Source organism: Anopheles darlingi, chromosome 3, assembly GCF_943734745.1.
Source record: "Anopheles darlingi chromosome 3, idAnoDarlMG_H_01, whole genome shotgun sequence".
NCBI lineage: Eukaryota > Metazoa > Arthropoda > Insecta > Diptera > Culicidae > Anopheles > Anopheles darlingi.
Window position 1 is genome coordinate 19,119,206 of NC_064875.1, and position 19,675 is coordinate 19,138,880.

At 50.1% G+C, this 19,675-nt stretch overlaps 7 protein-coding genes across 7 annotated transcripts in view; 2 read left to right on the forward strand and 5 right to left on the reverse strand.

The window, feature by feature from the left end:
- The window catches only part of LOC125957132 (cAMP-dependent protein kinase catalytic subunit PRKX), a 29,885-nt gene extending 18,957 nt beyond the window's left edge, over positions 1-10,928 (reverse strand). Inside the window, exons 1-3 of the mRNA XM_049689612.1 lie at positions 10,116-10,928; positions 8,463-8,908; positions 7,888-8,384 (exon numbers count right to left, since the gene is read on the reverse strand). Coding sequence (XP_049545569.1) covers positions 7,888-8,384; positions 8,463-8,773 — 808 coding nt within the window. The 5' untranslated portion in view covers positions 8,774-8,908; positions 10,116-10,928. The remainder of the gene's footprint in view (positions 1-7,887; positions 8,385-8,462; positions 8,909-10,115) is intronic.
- Positions 10,929-11,456: 528 nt separating this feature from the next.
- Positions 11,457-12,352, forward strand: LOC125957166 (signal peptidase complex subunit 2). Its single transcript, XM_049689658.1, has 2 exons — positions 11,457-11,656; positions 11,741-12,352. Exons 1-2 carry the CDS (start codon positions 11,603-11,605, stop codon positions 12,275-12,277), a joined length of 591 nt encoding a protein of 196 aa, XP_049545615.1. The 5' UTR covers positions 11,457-11,602; the 3' UTR covers positions 12,278-12,352.
- A 42-nt stretch (positions 12,353-12,394) lies between these two features.
- Positions 12,395-14,188, reverse strand: LOC125957137 (uncharacterized). The gene is made up of 2 exons (XM_049689622.1): positions 12,758-14,188; positions 12,395-12,692 (listed from the first exon to the last, which is right to left on the reverse strand). Exons 1-2 carry the CDS (start codon positions 14,095-14,097, stop codon positions 12,395-12,397), a joined length of 1,638 nt encoding a protein of 545 aa, XP_049545579.1. The 5' UTR covers positions 14,098-14,188.
- A 16-nt stretch (positions 14,189-14,204) lies between these two features.
- LOC125957176 (histone H2A-beta, sperm-like) lies at positions 14,205-15,027 on the reverse strand. Its single transcript, XM_049689668.1, has 2 exons — positions 14,897-15,027; positions 14,205-14,813 (listed from the first exon to the last, which is right to left on the reverse strand). Exons 1-2 carry the CDS (start codon positions 14,907-14,909, stop codon positions 14,434-14,436), a joined length of 393 nt encoding a protein of 130 aa, XP_049545625.1. The 5' UTR covers positions 14,910-15,027; the 3' UTR covers positions 14,205-14,433.
- Positions 15,028-15,526: 499 nt separating this feature from the next.
- On the forward strand, positions 15,527-16,941 carry LOC125957153 (probable transmembrane reductase CYB561D1). The gene is made up of 3 exons (XM_049689642.1): positions 15,527-15,730; positions 15,867-16,309; positions 16,369-16,941. Exons 1-3 carry the CDS (start codon positions 15,652-15,654, stop codon positions 16,885-16,887), a joined length of 1,041 nt encoding a protein of 346 aa, XP_049545599.1. The 5' UTR covers positions 15,527-15,651; the 3' UTR covers positions 16,888-16,941.
- Positions 16,942-16,945: 4 nt separating this feature from the next.
- On the reverse strand, positions 16,946-19,648 carry LOC125957173 (transmembrane protein 42). Its single transcript, XM_049689665.1, has 3 exons — positions 19,316-19,648; positions 17,191-17,340; positions 16,946-17,098 (listed from the first exon to the last, which is right to left on the reverse strand). The coding sequence occupies exons 1-3, from the start codon at positions 19,433-19,435 to the stop codon at positions 16,946-16,948; spliced, it is 423 nt and encodes a 140-aa protein (XP_049545622.1). The 5' UTR covers positions 19,436-19,648.
- LOC125957150 (ras-interacting protein RIP3-like) lies at positions 17,357-19,278 on the reverse strand. The gene has a single exon (XM_049689638.1). The coding sequence runs from the start codon at positions 18,908-18,910 to the stop codon at positions 17,747-17,749; it is 1,164 nt and encodes a 387-aa protein (XP_049545595.1). The 5' UTR covers positions 18,911-19,278; the 3' UTR covers positions 17,357-17,746.
- Positions 19,649-19,675: the final 27 nt, after the last annotated feature.

Below are 19,675 nucleotides of genomic sequence, written 5' to 3' on the forward strand. Positions count from 1 at the left end.
TGCCTAACATCAAACGAACGGTTCCGCACGCGCTGATAGAGCGGCACCAGCCTTCTTCCACCTTCGCACTCTGCCTGCGACGCCACGAAGATTAAGCAGAAATGCGGGCAATTTCGAAGACAGTTATTAATCCTACTTAAAGCTGGTGCCGTCGGTGGGTCGGCGCGCTAGTTCAGCTTTGTTTTCGGGCGGTATGTCAACCTGCCACAACCTGTGCGCGTACCATAGAAGCGGCCGCAACGTTCCTCCCCACACGGGCTGATCATAACAAACAGGCCAACCCCACGAAACGCGACGCGACGGACGCGATTTCTATCGGCCGAAAAGATACACGGAGAAGTAGCATGCACGGTGTGGTGGGCCAACCACCCAAATATCATTGGATCACTTCAAAGCCAACGGACTGCGACCACCAGGAGGGGGAGGGAGGAGGCCCCTCCGTGACCAGGCACACCGGGCATTTTATATTGAAAAAAAGGCGTCTTCTCCGCGCACATCCGTAGCGCCTGTGGAGTGGCAGAAAAAAGGTAGCGAGAAACACGCGAACGCGAGATCGGGACGAGTAAATAATCAGTTTCGGGTCCGCTCCGGGCCGTGCAGCTGCTTACCATCGGTTCATTGTTCTGACTGGCCACTGGTCGGCACTGGTGGAGGCATTACGCCCGCTACAACACAGCACGTGGTATCCTCGTCCTCGAGACAGTTGAAGCGAAATTCAAGAACCCACCCCGCGCACAACAACATTGGGGAAAAAGATAGAACCACCACATGGGAGGGGTGTGTGATAGATTGCACCCTCCGAAACAACCAATCGTTGGCCAATTTAATGGTGAGTAATTTAAATTTGGATACTTGTACCGTTTGGTGTGCATATGCGAGTGTGTGTGTGTGTAGGCGTGTGAGATACTATGAGCAGATACCCACGAGGCTCACTGCTTTGACATGAGCCGAAGGAAGAAGCCGACGACATTGTCACCTAAAACTAAATCAATCACTGCCAAAGGCACGATGTACCGGCGAACATAGACAACGGCACTTCCGTACCCGACGTACCACGTAGCCAGTAGTCGACAGGACAGACGACAACATCGTCGTCTTCATCGTTGTCGAAACATGGTTTTACGATTTGTTTCGACGGGAGTATTAAAATGAATTAAATGGTTTAATGTCAAACCGCGGTACTGCCCGTGGCGTGGCATCTCGCTTCTTTTTTTTGTTTTCGTGTGTAATGGGAATGCAAATAAAATTCCCACAACATGCCGGCGCAATTCCTGGTGCCATTCGGGGTGCTCTGGCTGTGTCAATGTGTATGTGTGTGTTTTGTGGCAGGTGAGATGGTGAGATGAAATGTTAATACGTTTAGACGTTGGCCAGTGGATGGAACCACACGGGCTAATAGTGGTGGAGGCGCCTAGTAGGGGTTGAAATCGCACAGTTTCGCTCGCTCGTACCATCGCGTACTCACCGTGCGATTCACCGATTCAACGACTAGATTCTACAAGTTGTTGTTTGCACCCCAGGATTACGATGATGATGATTATTATTATTATTATTATTATTACGATGGCTCACTATGCAAGCCAACTCGGCCAGAGTATTTGTGTGTAGTGGTCGGTGTGGTCATGGTCACGTAAAAGTAAATAAAATTATCTAATGTTTGCTCAAACAACACGCAGTACCGGCCCAACACGACCGACACGATCGTATCCGCCCAAATAGGCTCGGTAACGTGTTTTGCAAGATTGCTCGAGTACAAATTTCCACTTCGAACAGATGCAGACAGCGTCCCGTCCCCGCCGGGGGGAAGGGGGCAAGAAGGCGAGATCTTGGGGCATGATACACCGAAGGGATTTGACAACTTTATATTCACTTCGTTACAGCGATAATAAAGTCGGAAAACGCGACGCGACGGATATAAAGTTAAGCCGTACGAAGTGGGTTAACGCGAGCAAGGATTAAGGCCTGGGCTGGGGCATCTTTACAAGTGTCTGAAGTGGTTCAGACTGACAAGCGAGTGTGTGTAACACGCGATCAACCCCCCCACCACCCCCTCTGTGATAGAGTGTCAACGAGTCACTCCGAAAGGATGATGCTTCGTGAAAGATTAGTGACAAAATGTCTATTAATATGGCGGTCACATCCCTGCCGGCCCCCTCCGCCACAGGCATGGATGGACAAAACTGCGCGTCAGGAAGGCGAATGATAAATGCCGTCCAACTGCATACGGACAAGACGATGCACACCATGGGCGGCCATCTGTCGTGCCGCACGCCTCGATTGGACTTTATCCAATCCAACCGACATCCGCCGTAGCGCCGGTGAGCACAAGGCCGGCAGGTTTATTATCTGGCTCCGTCAGAAATCATCGCTCCGCTTGATCGCGGGAGGGATGATAAAGCTGATGGCGAAATATAATCGACGGCAAGCGGATTTTGTGCCGCTCCGTTTCCTTAAATCAACAAAACCTTTATCTTACATTATGGCAAACCGGCACGAACATCCATTACGTTTTACAGCCCAAAATTACGGTCGCAACCGTGGAGCGCGGAACTAACAAACTTTCTTCATATCGCGCGCCTGCTCTGACTGGACGGTGAGGTATCATTTTATACACCCCTGTCTGTGTGTGTGTGTGTGGGCTTTGATTGATCTATTTACTACGTCAATGGAGTCGCTCGAGGGTACCGCGAAAAGGACTCCGCCCAGGGTTCTATGTATAGTGTGCACAGCAATCGTCAATGCGCATATTGCGCAGCAATTGACAGTGAAGATTGACAATCATGATTGGGAAGTTAACGTTTAACTGCAATTGCAATCGCATGAAGATCAAATTGGAAATTCAACGTAGATGCGTCGTAGACGACGCGTGGCATTCTGACTGATTCTGACAGTTGTAGGTAGCATTCAATCCGACACGATGGGGGTGCGGCCATTAATATTCCCTTTGTAGCGAGCACATGTTTGTTCCCAGAAAACAAACCAACCAAGAATATCAAGTTGGGCCACCCGCCAGGCATGGAAAAGTGGGCCACCAGAGACCAGCCAGCCATCGTTCGTCAGAAACACACGGCAATCATGACAATGCGGAAGCGGTTCCGGTTGATGGATGGTTGCTGGACTGGCCGTGAATTCGCCGGTATTTCCGGCTCAGTCCATAGCTCACGCTGGAGCTGGAGGCGCCTCATACAGCTGTGTGTTATTTGAGACGTTTTCCTGTACCTCCGGATGACAATGTCCGGATAATCAAGGGGGGAGGCCAAAGCGCCGGAAATGATGAGGACAATTTTTCGGCAATCATGCGTCCCCTCCTGCGTGGCCCCTTCCCCCGCGGAGGAAATGTTTACAAAGCAAGCAGCTCCACGGGACCGGAGGCCTGTCCTAATTTGGTGCTACGCAAAATGGGAAGGACGAAAAGGTTTCGACGGAACGGTGGGGCCACTGAGCTGGTGGCAACAAATGATTGCCGACCCTCGAATTAGGACGAAGAAGGGGGCCCGCCCGGCAGTTCTCGGTAGGATCTTAACGCGTCCCGACTAATGGCCTTCGTACGGTGGGGCAGCATTTAAATTCTCGTCTTTTTTTCTTTTTTGTAGGTAACATGAATCTGAAGCTGTTCGGCTATATTTTATCGGACTGAAAAGAACGGTTCAACCATTCGGTGTTCAAGTCCTTCCCTCGAAGGATATCCGTATATTCCGAGTACAGTCTTAACAGCTAAAACCGGGTTGCCTTTATAATTAGAAACGGATATTGTTTTCATTCTTGAGCTCGGCAACCGTCCTTTTGGGGGGTGGGCAATGCAATTATGGCGTCACTGTTGCGTGTTGCAAGCATATTGTGTCATCCGCAATTGTGGCGCACTGCAATGGCTCGAGTGCAATAAAGTCTCATTTGCATCCTGACTCGGTAGCGCCATAGAGCCATAGACCGCCGCCATCATAATTCACTCGTCCACTAGTCGGCTGCGACATGCGACAGGAACCTGCAGCTCGCTGCTCGGTCAAGTCAACGACCTAGCGCACCTGGGACCGATTCCCGATGTCGACGTGTGTCTAGGAGTCGTCTAGTTCTTTTGTCCGATTCCGATTCGACGTCATCACAACCGCCTGAAACCGGTACCTTTCTTTATGTTTCGTTCTATTTCCATTTTCCATTTTCCATTTAACGTTAAATCACCATTCTCGATTGACCCACAACCCGTTCCCGGTGCAAACATAGGACAAATAGGAATGGCAAGGACGCAGGGCACGCAGAAACGGATCCGGATTAAGCTAATCACCAAATGAGCAAACAAAACCTCCTCCTCCTTACTTCTTCGCTGGCCACTTCCTGCTCCTGCTGCTTCTGGTGCTGCTTCTGTGTGCGAAACAATAGCCGCAAATAAATGACAGCTCGAATTAGCATAACGACGGCACACGATGAACGGTGCAAAAGAGCACAACAGCAACAACATATCCGTCGTCGGCCGAAAGTGGACATAAATAGTCAGACGCCGCCGGTCAGTAGTCCCGGCCATATATCACGTGTCCGCTACACGCCACCGCTACTACCAGCAAACATCCGGGAGTTTCCCCCAAGTCGTCGTCGCCGGCGTCATCGTCATCGTCGGTACGCCGCGACGATGGCATAAGGGATGTGGCGACGGACGGAAGGCAATGAACATTTTGCGGGGAAAATGCCGGGAAAATCCATGCCAATTCGTGACGTGAGTATAGATCGACAGTGAACGTAAGAACCTGACTACGTAACGTTTTCCAGTCGATTGAACTGGGAAAAGCCGCTTCAAAGTTTTCTCGTAACGTGCCGCTGGCTCCATTTTTGTTCCTTCGCGGAACTCTGCTCACAGAACACTCGGAACACTCGGAACCCCACCGCCCACCGCATAATTCAGCATGATTCCAACCGATTAGTCACCGGGTTCCCTTTTTTTTTTCACGCGAATCCATCCAGCATCGCACCGAGAGCGCCAAATCGTTATGTAATCTCATCGGGATGGAATTGGTTTTTGGCCACCTAACAACACACCCGTCCAGGGGGGGAACGAACGGGTTCAAGTACGCTCGCACAAGTGAATTCTGGAGCAACCGCCATCACCACTTCGGGTGAAAATCGGATCGGATGGCCTGGCCAACCAATGCGTCAATGCGGTCCGAAAAGAGCGATGCGTTTGTTAACATTTGTTTATTTATACTAGGGTGCTTGGGAAGAGCACGATTAGCAACCGTTAACCGGCACTCTGCTTCACACTTCTCACCAGCAGCAGCAGCAGCGATCAACGATCGAGGTTCTTCGAGAAAACTGACCACTTAGCCACTTAGGTCCCCCTTCGGCGGCCCCTGTCGGCCTGTATGTGTATCTCGGCAATAGCAACGCGACCGCAATGACGTTGATGTGTGATGATTTTCTTGTGGGATCATTAAAATTTCATTAAAACCAGCGCAGCGACGATCGCACGACGATGATCGAATCCATCGATCGATCGAAGCTCTTGCACTTGCACCAACCACGTTTGTAGCGTCGTGTAAAAAAGGGGGGAGGGAGAGGGGTGTTGGAATTCATTTACGTAGAAAACATGACAAATGGATCGGGATGATGCAGGGACCTGCAAAGTGAAAGCGGAACAGGTGCCGTTGGCCATCGTGGGATAGAAATGGGCAAAACAAGATGGCACATAAAATTGCCTATCTTATGCGCTCCAGCTGCGTACGAGGACAAACTCGTGTGTGTTGGAAAAGCCAAATCAAAATAAGCGAAATGTAAATACTGTCAACGAAAACACCGCGGCGTGACGATGAGCTGCTCGGCGGCAGCTCGGCAAATGCTGCACACACCCGCGTCCCACTCGCGAGAACTGTTCATCATTTCTCACTTGATCCTTGAGAGGGCCTAGGGGGTGGGGGAAGCCAGTCAGAAAATCGAAAGACGGCACTCTCGGAAAACGTATGCCAACAGGTGTTTTCGGGGGGACATTTCCATGCGCTACTCCCACGGACGTGCCGTCGGATCGTACCACATAAAGTTCGTGCATCGCCGCCGCCGTGGCGTGTGTTTTTCTCATTTGGCTGCCAGCGCACGATAGATCGCGACTTTTTTTGTTGTTGTTGTTGGATCATTTGTGGAACATTCATCAGCAAAGCAACATACTGCGCGAGCTGCAATCGACGGTCGGGCGACAATCGGCCCACAGTTTGTTTTTCAACCTCCACCGGAAGTGACCATTTGTTATCAATTGAATTCGGTTAATTGGTAAGGTTCTGGGAGAGATGCTTGTTAAAATGGAACATACATAGAGCATCACTAATGAAGGATACTAATAAAGGGTATAAGGATCTTGCCAATGAGCACTTGAGTTGCCGCTGTTACAATTCCGAGAAAGAAAATCTCATTTGTGAGTACCCGAGTACGATAAACTGGAATTCTTTTCCCGTACTGCTGCTCATTAGCGTCGGAATTAATTGCATTTCGCTTCTTGGCGGGCCGTGGCCCGTGATACTATGTGGAGTGAGTGATGAGTAGTAGATGAGTTCTCTTGCACGCACTCTCGCTACCTATCAATAGCACGCGGTAGAATTAGTATTTGCCGTCGTTGGCGTGACACAGCGTGACAGGCGTGTTGAAGAGCCCGCTGGCAGTATCACTCATCCCACCGATACTGACAAAAAAAGGTGTACTGACTGGTGTTGCTGACTTGTGTACAACCTGCCCATTCATTCATCGATTTTTGAACGGAGAATTTACGTTGACATACTCTCGCACGCACTAGTGCTAGGTGAACCCCATTTTTCAACCTCTCCCATGTCTCAAGCTCCCCCCGTGTATCTGTCAGATTGTCTCCCATCACGTACGACGTACGACGGAGCGATGGATGACACGCGGATGAGCGATGATGGACGTGGAGTGGTGCCAGATTGCCCGAGTTAAAAGCATTCTGCGTGTATGGGAGGAACGGTTGCGATGCCGATGGCCCAACGCTGGTGGCTGCAAAAAAAAATTGTTGGCACTGGCCATTACACCCGGTAGCGAATCAAACTCAATGGCTACAATGTATGTGCGGATGCTGACGCTGATCTGCGGTTGACTTAGTCTTCGTTTTCAAAACAAAAAGCCAAGCCAGCTGCTATCATTTGCCCTTCCTTATTCCCTCTCTCCTTTTTTGATAATGGCAAGCTAGTGGGCCGATTTGAAGATCATGTTGAATCCTCCAATCCTCAACGTGCGTGCGCTCTCTCTCTCTTTCTTTCTCTGGCAAAGGTCATCGCCTCTGGCCATTCCAATGCTTGCCCTTCTGATAGCCAGACTCCGCAACCTTGAATCTGGCACTGGCCAGGATCTTGCCTATGGTTTGTGGCCAATGTGCTAGGGGAAAAGTCGTATTAAAAGTGAGATCACTCACTCACGCTCTCTCCCGTCCTCTTTACTTGGCCGAATGTTGTGTTGTCGACGATCCCAGATCCCCACACGAGGCGAGTATCCTACTAACGGCTGATCGTAAAGTGTGCCCGCACCGTCCGCATCCGCTGTCCCATCCGCCGTGCTCTCTTTCTGCCATCAAACCAAGCGAAACCAAGAAAAACACGAAAACAAAACCCACCACACACCACCAGAGACCGCGAAGGGAAACCGCGACGTGCCGCAAAATCCCGAGCAGCAGACTGATCAGCGTCATAATAAATAAAAATGGTTTACGAGCGTGTACCCTCCACGTTGGCGACTACGACATCTGGAAGTCGGTGTAGGGTATGCGCGCGCGGTCGGTGTTGATACGTCCAAACGACGACAACGACGACGACGACGGCGAGCAGGAAGCTCAGCCCATTGCCCCTGCGTCAAGGTAATGACGCTACTCCCAGGGTGATACCAGGACGTGGACACTCGAGCAAGACTTACCTATCGTTTTCAGTATTTGAAAATCATCCAGAGCATAGTCCTCCGGTTGTTTGCGCCGAACTGCTCCGCCGATATTATTATTCTTATCAGATAGATCGCCACCATCATCATCGCTATCGCCACCGCGCCGAATATCAACACCATCGTCGTCGTCACTATCAGAGCTTCGTAGTCGCTGACGCTGGTTTCCGACGACATTGCGATGCTGCTGTTGCTGCTGTTGCTGCTGCTGCTGCTGTGGCTGCTTCGTGAATACGGGATCCTTGCGATCCGCTTCCTCTTGATCGTCGTCGATGTCGTCGACCGACGAGAGGGAAATCTGTTTACGATTTATACTAGGCTTTGCGACGGGTGTTGTGTGACTTTTGCGTTCGTTGTCCGAACTTTCGTCCTCCTCCTCTTCGTCCTCCTCCTCTTCCTCGTCCTCCTCGTCCTCTTCGTCTTCCGCTTCTTCTTTCTTCTGTTTAGTTTGTTTCACACTTTCCTTGGACTCTAATCTGAAAAGGCGATTAAAACGGAGGGGCGGAGAAAGAGTGATTACCGGATCGAAGGGATTAGCAGCGTGCACCACTTACCTCGGATGGATGCTATCCCCCTTCCGGTGATCCTGCCGAACACTGTTTTCCTCCTCGTCTTCGTCTTCGTCTTCCTCTGCCTCGTCTTCATCCACTTCCTCTTCCTCTTCCTCCTCTTCTCCACTGAAATCGGACTCGAGGGGATCGGTCGACTCTCCGCCCGAGTTGGTGCTGCTGCCGGCCGACTTGATGCTGTCGTTGATACTCAGCTTCTTGATGCCCGTGCCGCAGCTGTTCAGTGTTACCGACACCGTGGTCGATGTCTCCGAGGGACGCAGCGTGTAACCGGTGAGGCGGGGCGATGAGGACATCTTCGAACTCGTCTGTACTCGTCACCACTTACCGTGGTGACACCGGGACTAGCAGCAAAGGCGCGTGTACTACCCCCCACCCCGGGAGACTCCCTCGCCAGATACGCTGCAGCCGATCGCACAGGAGAAGGATCTCTGTCGTGAAATAGGTGTGTCAAAGGTGTCCGAATTAATACTTTCACCAAACGAGCGAAGCCACGAGCTAGGAGTGGACGACAGATTATGAAATGGTCAGTGGCAGTCGTCCGTCAATCTGTCCCCCCGTGTAGTATTCGGCGAATTGCAACGCAATATACCGCGGCATCAAGCAGAAAACAAACAAAACAAAAAAATTGGCGAAAGGGAAAAGAGAGTGAAGTTGAATTTCGTCAACATGTGCGAGTCCCCCCCGCTACCTAGTTCGGCCGCATTGAGATAAGACGGCAATGATTCCGATAAATCACGCCAATGAAGACGGTAATTGCTCTTTTTTTCGTTGCGCTATTTACGAAACTCTTGGCTACAGTTGCTCAAAATTTGCGCAAATCGCTGCTTACTATGTCATAGCCGTATGTGCCACTTTTTTCCGTTCTGCGAACGGTACACTACGACCCAACGGATGTAGTGTGCGTTGACCTGCCTCCTGAGATTATGTCTAGCGGAACAGCTTGAAAATCGAACATCTGGCATCGATGGAACCAATAACTTATCACTTCATTCCCATTATATCGTGACCTTTCACGTCCGAAACCAGCTCACGGGAAATAAATTGTGCCCAGTGTCGGGGGACGATCGGGCACAGCTTCCTCGCTTCCTATGGCAGCTCGGCCATAGATTTATGGCTGTCAGCGAAAATATTGCGATAAAAGCGGTAAATGACGAATAAAAGACTGTTGCCCCATTTCGGCAGCCGCATCCGGCCGTAGACGCCATCCTAGCCATCGCAACACGTTCCCGGGTGGGGGTTCGCAACGAGCAAGGTGGTGGGGCTTGTAATACGAGCGGTTTTATATGAACCGATGTCAGTCGTAAATAAGAACATTTTAATTGTTCTTATGCACAGCGACACCTCCAAAGTGTTGGTCACCGGTACTCAAGAAGAAGATCACTCTACAGGCTGGGAGTGGGGTGGGGGGGGACATTTTGCGATTTCATTGACGACCGTAGCGAATGTGATTGCAATAACCCTTGGCGACTGGCCATTGATTGGGAACTATTCTCGATAGACGAGCTCGATACGCCGCTCTTCAACCGGTCCATCGGCCGATAATTCCTTCGGCAAATAAGATAAGGTGAACTCATCGACCCTTAATCTTTTAGTGCGAAACAGAGGAATTCACTTCCAAGCTCGCTCCAAGCTTACCTTGATCGTATCAGTGGATGAAGTGGATGTTTTTAGGGGTGTTTTACTTCCGCGAAAGGAAAGGCAGAGAAATCTCCGGGGTGTATGCCTTTACCGGCACAGAGCTGTCTGTGGTGCACTGCTCTGTGTTTTGCCCAAATTCAGCTTTATTTACACTACACTAGACTGGCCACTAGAAACTCACTAGCCCTGGGTTTACACAATCAATTTCACTTTCCCACTGGCGTTGTCGATATGCTTCACACTCTTTTATCGATAATGCATAACAACGATCAAATGGCACAGTTTTTCGTTTTTTTTTTTTGCCTAATTTAAATCCATTTCATTGCGATTCCACCTTCGAGCGCCCAATTCACTACAGGCTTTTCTCTTATTAGTGCCAAAATTGCACCGTGGTTTGGTTTGAATTTCTCCTGCCCGAGTTCGTGCGTAGTAGGACCGACCGGTTGGATGGTGGATTTGGAACAGTTTGAAAATAATGACCGACGCCGGCAACCCCAAAAACCATGCACGTTTCTGGGCGGATATTTTCAAACACTCTCGATCAAAGTACACACTGATTATCACTGCACATCACTGCCTACTATGCTTGCACTCGTTGATTGCGCTTTCCGGAAGCTAAACACTTAACTCGGATAGCGTGGTCTCGAAAATACAAACTTCGCGAAACGCCGGTCCTATTGCTGTATGTTTCGGTCGGGGATGGGTTTCTCTCGCAAGACACAACCGTTCGCGACGAACTTTCATGATTTTCTGCGGAAAAAACTTCGGCCGCGTGTATACTAGGAGCCGTGCGTGCGTACCACTAGCCGAAGACCACGCGGTGGCCGACGAAGGTGCGCTACTCTCCATCGTTTTTCATCTTCCACACATAGCGTGTGAGAAACCCGAGAGAGAGCTAAAAGGTGAGCATGAAGAGGTGGTTTTATCTCTTTTAACACACCTCGCGACAAAGTCTGGACTGATTTTTTAACCTACCGATTTGGGGGGAGGCTGAAGCCCCGGTGAAAAGAATCCGATAAGGGGTTCCAAAAGAGTCAAGGGGGAGGGGGTGAAGTTGCTTTCTCTTCGATTTTAACACTTTCTTGCGAGAGAAAGGTAAGAGATGCTGGCGATTTTTCCAAAAACTTGTATCCATCTCGTTTATGCTCAGAAAAATGTGAAACTTTCTCAGAATACTAAAGAAACGGTCAGCCTCCAGGGAAAAATGCGATTTTATTTCCCTCCCCCGCAGATTTAAACTGTAATTTTGAGGGAAAACCATCCATAAATCCCACCGTGTCGTTTTATAGCACGGTGGGCTTCTCTCGCTTCATGTGGACAAAACTTTCCTGACTGACGGACCACACGCACACAAACACACACAAATCCACAAACATCCACGACACGAGCGTCCAACACCTCCCCGGGTCCTGGAAAATCGCGAAATCCTGGAATCGGAGTTTCTTTCGGTGGCCACGTCCGGAGTTTTCTAAAATCAAGCCAAAATGACGAAGTCCAAGAAAGCCGAGGGTGATGCCGCGCCAGGCAAAGACGAAGAGGTGAGTTTGGGCCCGGCTTCGAACCGCCGCTGTTTTAGGACACGTCACAGCTTTTGTTAATGACCGGTTTGCTCGGAAAAACAGGTGGTGCAGATCAATAAATGGGACGGAACCGCCGTGAAGCATGCCCTGGACGATTCGGTGAAGAGTGCGCTGATGAACCATAGCAACATGAAGGAGCACTTTGCCATCATCGACGGGCGGCTGTTTATCTGCGCCCTGGCCGTCGTGATCGCACTCGTCGCCCTCGGCTACGACTATCAGTATTCCTTCCCGACCTCCAAACCCATCCTGATCGTGTGCGTTTGCTGCTACTTCCTGCTGATGGGTGTACTGACCGTGTACACCACGTACGTCGAGAAGGGTATCTTTGTCGTGAGCAACCAGAAGGACTCCAGTGGCAACGTGAAGCGATGGCAAGCCAGCTCGGATATGAAGAAGTACGACGACAAGTACGAGCTGACGGTGCAGCTGAAGGATACGCGCGGCATCCGGGAGGCAACGGTCATTAAATCGGCCGCCAATTTCATCGACGTGAACGGGGTCGTGCTAGACGATCTGGTGGCCAACGAAGTGAACCGCATCATCAACTCGTTGAATGCCGATCGTAAGGACAAATAGAGTTAAACGGAGCAAACACAACGTTCTCCTGTTCCTTTGCGTTCTCACAAATAAAGGTAATTTAATTAATCTGTTCGATCGTATGGCAGCAATCGTTCTCGGTCGGTCACTAGGACGTTACAAATCATCCGTAACAAACGGTCGATAAAGCGCCCAGGCTTCGTACAACTCTCGCTTCGGGTAGACGCTTTCATGCCGCTGCAGGAAATCAGCTAGAATGGCTTTTCTTTGCTCCGCAGACGTAGAATTACGTATCGTTTCCAGTTCGGCCTCGAGCGTTTCATCCTTCTCGATTTTCTCCAGCACTGGATAGTCCGCCAGGCAACCTTCGCAAACGCACTCTTTGATGTGGTGCTCCTTCTGACACGTTTCCTGGCGTTTAGATTTGATCATACGCTCAGTCGTAAGACCGTCCCTGCAATCAAGAAAAAGGATCGTATGAAGACTTGCTATACCCCGTCAAAGATAAGACCGACGTACCTGTAAGCAATGGTTATTGGTTGGTGTTTGGCGATCGGGCGCTTTACAACGATGATGGTTTGTAGATCGTGCTTGATGCGTTCGCTGTTCGGTGCACAGGAGTGGCTAAGAAGACGCGTAAATGGATAGTAACCGGTCGCATCCGGTAGATTGTAGTCGGCTAGCTTGTCCGAATGAAAGATCAGCTGATAAAGCAAGTGATGTAGCTTTTCCGTTCCCGGCAGCCCCACCAGCCGTCGCGACAACGATTCGTTTTCTTCGACAGCCACCACATACGTTAGGATGGTGAGGAACTGGTTTACACACTTGCCCGTCATTGCCGTTTGGTCTTGGGCAGCCTCGTGGTGCTCTTCCTCGGAAAAACTGGCCAAAAGATGCAGCAAATAATCCGATGGTTCCAGTGCGAAAGGATCGCGAAACTGGGCGAGTTCTTCTGGAGTTTCGAGCCGCTTCACGAACTGTTCCGGTGCTTCTAGGTAAAGCAGAATACCGAGCCAAAACAGTCGCAGTGCCACTTGCAGTACACGTGTTGCCTTTGGTCCACGGTACAGCAACTGCAGATCATCGATAATTTCGCACTCGAACTGATGGTACCGTTGCAGCGCCTGCTCCTGGCATTCCTCCGAGCAGTACATGACGGCAGTACAGTGTTTGCAGGGGCGCAGATTATGCTCGTTGCATGCGCCACAATAGTCGCATCGCGCGTACGCGACTTCCGCTTCCAGCACCAGCACGAACGGCCGTTCCAGAAGCACCTTTTCTCCGACGCTCAAATCGCGACTCGTGCGAATGCTGCACTCGTCCGCGGTCATCTCAAGGCACGGTTTCAGCGAACAGTGACTAGGGCTCGTTCCAGGGGCGACTTCCGGCGATTCTTTCTCACCGGCTTTTTCCAAAGCCTTCCGACAGCGTTCCTCACGCTCGGAAAGTTTTCGGCGCAGCTGTTCCGGGTAGGGGTTCCGTTTTGCCAGTTCGATGTTTTGCAAACACTCGAGGTAGAGTTTTCTGTTGAAGTAGATAGCGGACCGGTTGGCGTAGCCTAATGCCAGTTCCTCTGAGTCATCTTCCGCCATACAAATGGCCTGATTGTAGAGCTGCAGAGCGTTGGCGGGATCGTTGGGAGCATTTGAGTACGCCGCGTTACCCTGCTCCCGAAGGCTTTTGGCTTTGGTGTCGCTCTTGGCAATTTTACCCTTAGCGAAAGGCCACAGTTCCCGCCGGAAGCCCGTTCTAACCTCTTGCAAACTTTCACAAGGCACATTTTTGCACTTAATGGTCCACGATGTGGCCAGGCCCACCGAGGGACAGGTCAGTTGCTTTACGACCTCCGGCCGGAGCATTTTTCCAGTTCAAGAATCTTTTTTACCGGCGTTCTTCCCGCCTTTGACAGCTGGGGTCGGTAACCCTTGATGCACCGACGCCAAGGAGTGTGGGAAAACTATTTTCGTCGAAAACGATTAATAATACTTTATTTAAAACCCGCTTTGATGGCACGATACAAACTAGTTTCGATTGGGAATGTCCAACTCCACAACCTAAAAATGATACATTCTTCAGATCTTTCACCCGGCCTTCTAGATAACCGCCACCTCAACGATCCGGAGTCCAGATTAGATCCGGCCGAATACATTACACTAGATTTAAAAAAATAAGGGAGAACTTTCTTCTTATTACTCCTAGTATTCCTGACTTTGAGCACTGGAAGCTGCCGCGTATTGTGCAGTCGAAGAGCCAGCACCCGTTTTGCGTGGCAACAGCATCGAGTGAATGTTGGGTATTACGCCGCCTTCCGAAAACGTGATGTCCTTCATCAGCACGCTCAGCTCTTCGTCGTTACGGACGGCCAGCTGAATGTGACGCGGTGTGATCCGTGACTTGCGATTGTCCCGGGCAGCGTTTCCGGCCAGTTCCGCTACCTCGGCCACCAGATACTCGAGCACCGCGGTCAGGTAAACCGATGAGCCGGCGCCTATACGCTCGGCGTAGTTTCCCTTGCGCATATAGGAATGCGTGCGACCCACGCTGAACGTTAGTCCGGCGCGAGACGATTTCGTTTCTAGCGGAACGAAAGAGCAAAGGACGGAGGGAAGGTGATAAGATTTCGATGGCATTTTAAGCGCACTACCCTAACATACTTACGATTTTTGCTCATGATGAGATTGCGACCAAAGTTTGGAGAAAAATCAATTTAAGCCTTTTCCGTAAAACTCTCGGCGTTCTTATCTTTCGGCGATGGCGCGCTTTTGCAAAGTGATCCAGGGTTGTACTCGATGCTCCGTTGAACCATAATTCTGAACCATAAAAATTCAAATCACAACTCAAGAAAGCGGAAATCTTTTCACCGACCGCTGGTGATCCTGTTGCGGATCCTGTTTCTGGCTTTCGAGGGAAGACAAAAAAATGGCACGACTTCTGATTAAAGCGTCGAACTGTGGACAATTTCGTTTAGAGCAAAAAGTGGTCCTCTTCCATTCATCGCGGATCCCAAATTTACGCGCCGTTTCTTAGACAGTGGGGGCACGTGATGAAGCGATCGTGCGTTTCGTCCACTCTATCGTAGATTTGATAATCTGAACTACAATTCGGGAATTTTTTTATTCCACTTCAACGCACTGATGAACAGTTAATTAGAAATTAGGAATTGAGAGGGTTCTTGGGAGCGCAACCAACCGTTCAGTGTAGTCGCCGGATCGCAGGAGATAAGCATGGTGTGGGGGGAGGCAATCGTGTGTTACGACACTTTTTGCTTGATCCCACATTCCCAGCAAAAAAATCGGAGGCGCACTTCAGCGAAGGCGTGATAATTGTCGAGTGCGAATTGAACCACCGTTCCGTTCGGTACTTATTGTTGCAGTCAGAATTCGGTAGCGGAGTGCTCCTGCGTGTTGGGTAGAATGGGAAAATCCCCCGGTGAAACGCAGACCACATCCGTTCCTTACGATCGCCTAAAGGATACCGAGGCAGGATCATCCGGTAAGCAACCAATTCCACCGCCGTTTTTATCGATCGTGCCTAGAATTGGACCAAGTAGTGTAAACCATAGTTAATGCTTTTGTTTTGCTTTCTATTTTCCGTAATTTGCATTTTTGTGATTTTGCAATTTTGCCAGGTGATGATCGTGGACGGGGCATCGTGGACCGGGAGGAGGAGGTAAAATCCAACTCGCAAGGTACCGCAGGTGAGATAAGGGCTGTTGGGAACGGTTATCAGAACGGCAGCGTTGGAGCCAAGAGAGTTGCTGGAATGGGGGGTGGCGAAACGAGGGCAAGCAGCGCGGAACAAGAAGAACTGTTCGCAGAGTACCGAGACGAGCGACGCGAAGATCACGATTCACCAGCGCAGATAGAGCCGGATGATCCCGAAATGAATCGCAACAAACGAAATAGTGCGACCGATCGAGCGGCAGGATCGCCCCGGTTTAGCCGGAAGCTGGCACTACTAAATGTGTTGGCGAATGGGCTTATGTTTGCCGTGGCCGGGTTCATCACGTACCACTGCTTCAACAAAGCGGTGGTCCTGTTTTCGTGGCATCCCTCCTTCATGGTGATTGCGGTAAGTCATGGTGCTCCAATCAATGGCTCGTGTTCTCACGGTGATTTCTTTTTCAACAGTACCTGATTCTGATGTCTCAAGCTGTGCTGACAATGTCGGGAACCAATTACTTCACCCACCGATGCAATCACCGAACGAGAGTCTTCATCCATTGGCTGCTACAGGCGGTTGCTGGCATTCTGATCAGCATCGCCTCCGTATGCATCTTCCTGAACAAGATACGACTCGGAAAGCCCCACTTTCAGACACTGCACGGTATATTCGGACTGGTGACTGTTTGTGCCACGTTGGCATCGATTGCCGGCGGTGTGACTACCAAGTACGCCTTTCAGCTCCGGGCGTACGTGAGGCCACTGTACAGCAAACTGGGGCACGGTATAGCCGGTACCGTGACGTACTTGCTCGCTATTACCACCATCGCTTTGGGCGTGTACGGTCGCTGGTTCCAGGAGGATAACGATGCAACCGTCCGTTTGATGTTGGTCGTGGCGATCGCACTCATTGCTCTGTACGTAATTGTTACACCGATCGTGAACACGGTGCAACGAATTAAGACAGCGGCTCGGACAACACTTTAAGACTCGCGAATCCATTTGCGTAATAAATCCAAAATGATCTATTTTATTCCATAATCGATCATTTGTCCTTATGCACTTGCCGCTGATGCTGGTAGTGTTCTTCGTTGTCGGTTCCGCTTAAGATGAGCAGCAAACCGGCAAGAACCAGCGATGTACCAAACCACCAGACGATCGTGCTTTGCTCATCAAAAATTAACCAACCAAGTAGTGCCTGCGAAATGGGATCATATAACGCGGTGATAAGCATTTTTTTCTGTTGGTGATGCTCTCAGCGAGCGATAGGATGTGAAGGATGTTCCTTACCGAGGCGACGTAATTCGTTGCTGCACTAACCAACGATGCCACCAGCGACGATCCGTTTCCGGTGTGAAGAGCTTTAACAAAAAACCGCCATACGCAACCGTTCAGCAGGATCATGATCGCTACGCACAGCACTTGCGCCAGCAAGTGCCACTAGTTGAAGAGAAGAGTTTGGAATTTTACTAAAAATCGATTTTATTTTGTTTCAAACATCACAAACACATAGTATACTATCGCAAAACGGATCTGCTTATGAGGCAACTGTACAGTTGAAGAAAGTGCTTTTCACATTTGTCGTTTGTTTATAACAAAAGATACCGAGCAATTTGGCTTTTAAACAAAGGGTCAGGTTGACAATCAGGTAGACAAAACATAAAGAAGGTTTCAGCAAGGGTCTCTGCAATAACTTAAATACTAAATGGTACATTATGTTTATGATTTTGCTAAAATTTACGTCAAATCTTAATCTCTATAGTACGCGTCGTCAATCGGGTACTGCAATGGGCAGGTGCGAGTGGGAAATATGGTGCTATCTCGACGAATGTAACGACCGCCTTCTCTATACATTGAGAATATTATCGATGAGCTGGAGAATGCCGATCTTCAGTTTGCGCTTCTGCTCCATCGTCATCGATAGAATGTCCGGGATGAGACTCTGGAAGAAGTTGTGGTCAGCGTCGCACGGTATCTGCGACTGTGCTGTACTCGGTAAGAAGGTAAACTGTTGTGTTGTTGGGTGCTGCTGCTGCTGCTGTTGCTGCTGCTGGTGTAGCTGTGCATCAGATGCCTGTTGCGCAAAGTTAGCGGGAACGGGGGTCAACTGATGATGCTGCGTAGCGATTGTGGGGCTGTGGAACACGGGCACCGCCGTCGTGTTTGGTGTCGAAGTGGCGGCGGCGGTGAGAGTGATAAACTGGCGCGCGTTCAACAGTTCCTTCTTTATCGTCGCAGTATGTGAATTGCTGGAGTTAATAGCATCGCAATTCGAAGACGAACTCGATAGACGAGCCTGTTTCACGGGTGGTCCGGTGAAAATCTCGTACGTAGTCGTGGTCGTGTTGGCCGGCGCCACCGCCGTCGATGTGTCGCTTATGGTAATCTGCTGTGGCTGCTGCTGTTGTTGTTGCTGTTGTTGCTGTTGCTGCTGTTCGCTGGATGTTTGTGGCTGCTGGCCAATGATCTTGATCGATTGGATGATGCTTTGCTTGAGTTCCTGCTGGTTGGGATCCTCTTCCTCATTAACGTCGATTGTTTCGATTTCATGCATGGGACCGTCTTCTACTTCATCATCCTCATCTTCCTCCTCGCCCTGGTTCGAAGCATCCTTGCTTCCGCCTGCAGACGAATTCGGTTTCGTCCAGGGTGGTTCCTCGTACTCATAGGAGGACACGTTCTCGTCCTTCACTTTCAGGTACGGGATTACGAACTTCATGTAGTTGTACAGGTAGTACGGCTTGCGACGCCCGTTGGCCGCCAAATCTGTGTTGTCGCGCACGGACTTCAGGTACCGTGTCATGCAACAGCGTAAGTTGCGCCAGCGCTTCTTGCAGGTGTCCACCGATTCGCCTACCTCCTGCGAAACGGCTTGCCAAGCTTTGTCCTGCATCACGGCCTGCTTGTATTCCGGGCTGTTGCTGTCGAAGAGGCAAAAATGCTTCTTCACTGCGCCCACAAAGTCGATATTAAATTGCTGATCATCTTGAGTCACTTTCGTCGGTCCCATCCTCCTTCGGGGCTCGGAGCCGCTCGAAACGAAAATCCTCCTCAACAACAACGACAACAACTCCACGGAAAGTGCAAGACAACAACACACACTTTACGACACGACACAAAATCCCGTAATTTTGTCGCTTCACTTTTTAGCTGCGACAACTCGACCCAAGCGCAACTTGTTCCGGGCTTCTTTGTCTTCTTCTTCCGTTCCTCGCTTTCATCTGTCAAACGGTCGAGCCAACAAAAACAAACCTTTTCAGCACTCCGTTTCGGCCTTGTACTTAAATCCTGATTATAATTAGTCAGTTTGGGTACATTTCAACTCCCACGATACCTTTGGGTACACTTATATCGTTCCTTCGATCCGAATATCATCGTTAGTCGCTTGTAATATTCGAAGGCTTTGTGTACTTACCCCCGGGAGTCCGATGTTTTCCGCCACTCGCTGGCTGTTGGACGTTAGTTTTCCGAACAAGCTGGCTGATGAAGCACACAGCCCAGCAATAACCGCATACTGCGGCCTGTGATTTTCCATCCTGCGTCGAGAAAAACACGAAAAACTACTGCCGCTGGAAACTAGCCACTCGAAGCCACAAGCCGGTGCCACACGAAGCGTTACCCTACGGTAATGCCAAACAACATACACTTTTTACGTGTACGCGGGAAGATGCGAAAACTACATTAATCTCAGTTCAAAAATGGGTCACTGGCAAACCGTTTTCAATTTCCCGAGGCGCGCACTCTCATCTGGAAAAATGTGGAAGACGCGATGGGT

Excerpts from the sequence above, each read along its gene's own strand:
- LOC125957166 (XM_049689658.1), top strand. The coding sequence starts at position 11,603 with ATGACGAAGTCCAAGAAAGCCGAGGGTGATGCCGCGCCAGGCAAAGAC. Across the intron at positions 11,657-11,740 it reads CGCCAGGCAAAGACGAAGAG|GTGGTGCAGATCAATAAATG; the intron begins GTGAGTTTGGGC and ends TCGGAAAAACAG.
- LOC125957137 (XM_049689622.1), bottom strand. The coding sequence starts at position 14,097 with ATGCTCCGGCCGGAGGTCGTAAAGCAACTGACCTGTCCCTCGGTGGGC. Across the intron at positions 12,693-12,757 it reads CCAATAACCATTGCTTACAG|GGACGGTCTTACGACTGAGC; the intron begins GTACGTCGGTCT and ends TCTTGATTGCAG.
- LOC125957153 (XM_049689642.1), top strand. The coding sequence starts at position 15,652 with ATGGGAAAATCCCCCGGTGAAACGCAGACCACATCCGTTCCTTACGAT. Across the intron at positions 15,731-15,866 it reads TACCGAGGCAGGATCATCCG|GTGATGATCGTGGACGGGGC; the intron begins GTAAGCAACCAA and ends CAATTTTGCCAG. Across the intron at positions 16,310-16,368 it reads CCTCCTTCATGGTGATTGCG|TACCTGATTCTGATGTCTCA; the intron begins GTAAGTCATGGT and ends CTTTTTCAACAG.
- LOC125957150 (XM_049689638.1), bottom strand. The coding sequence starts at position 18,910 with ATGGGACCGACGAAAGTGACTCAAGATGATCAGCAATTTAATATCGAC.
- LOC125957173 (XM_049689665.1), bottom strand. The coding sequence starts at position 19,435 with ATGGAAAATCACAGGCCGCAGTATGCGGTTATTGCTGGGCTGTGTGCT. Across the intron at positions 17,341-19,315 it reads AAAACATCGGACTCCCGGGG|TGGCACTTGCTGGCGCAAGT; the intron begins GTAAGTACACAA and ends CTCTTCAACTAG. Across the intron at positions 17,099-17,190 it reads CAACGAATTACGTCGCCTCG|GCACTACTTGGTTGGTTAAT; the intron begins GTAAGGAACATC and ends CCCATTTCGCAG.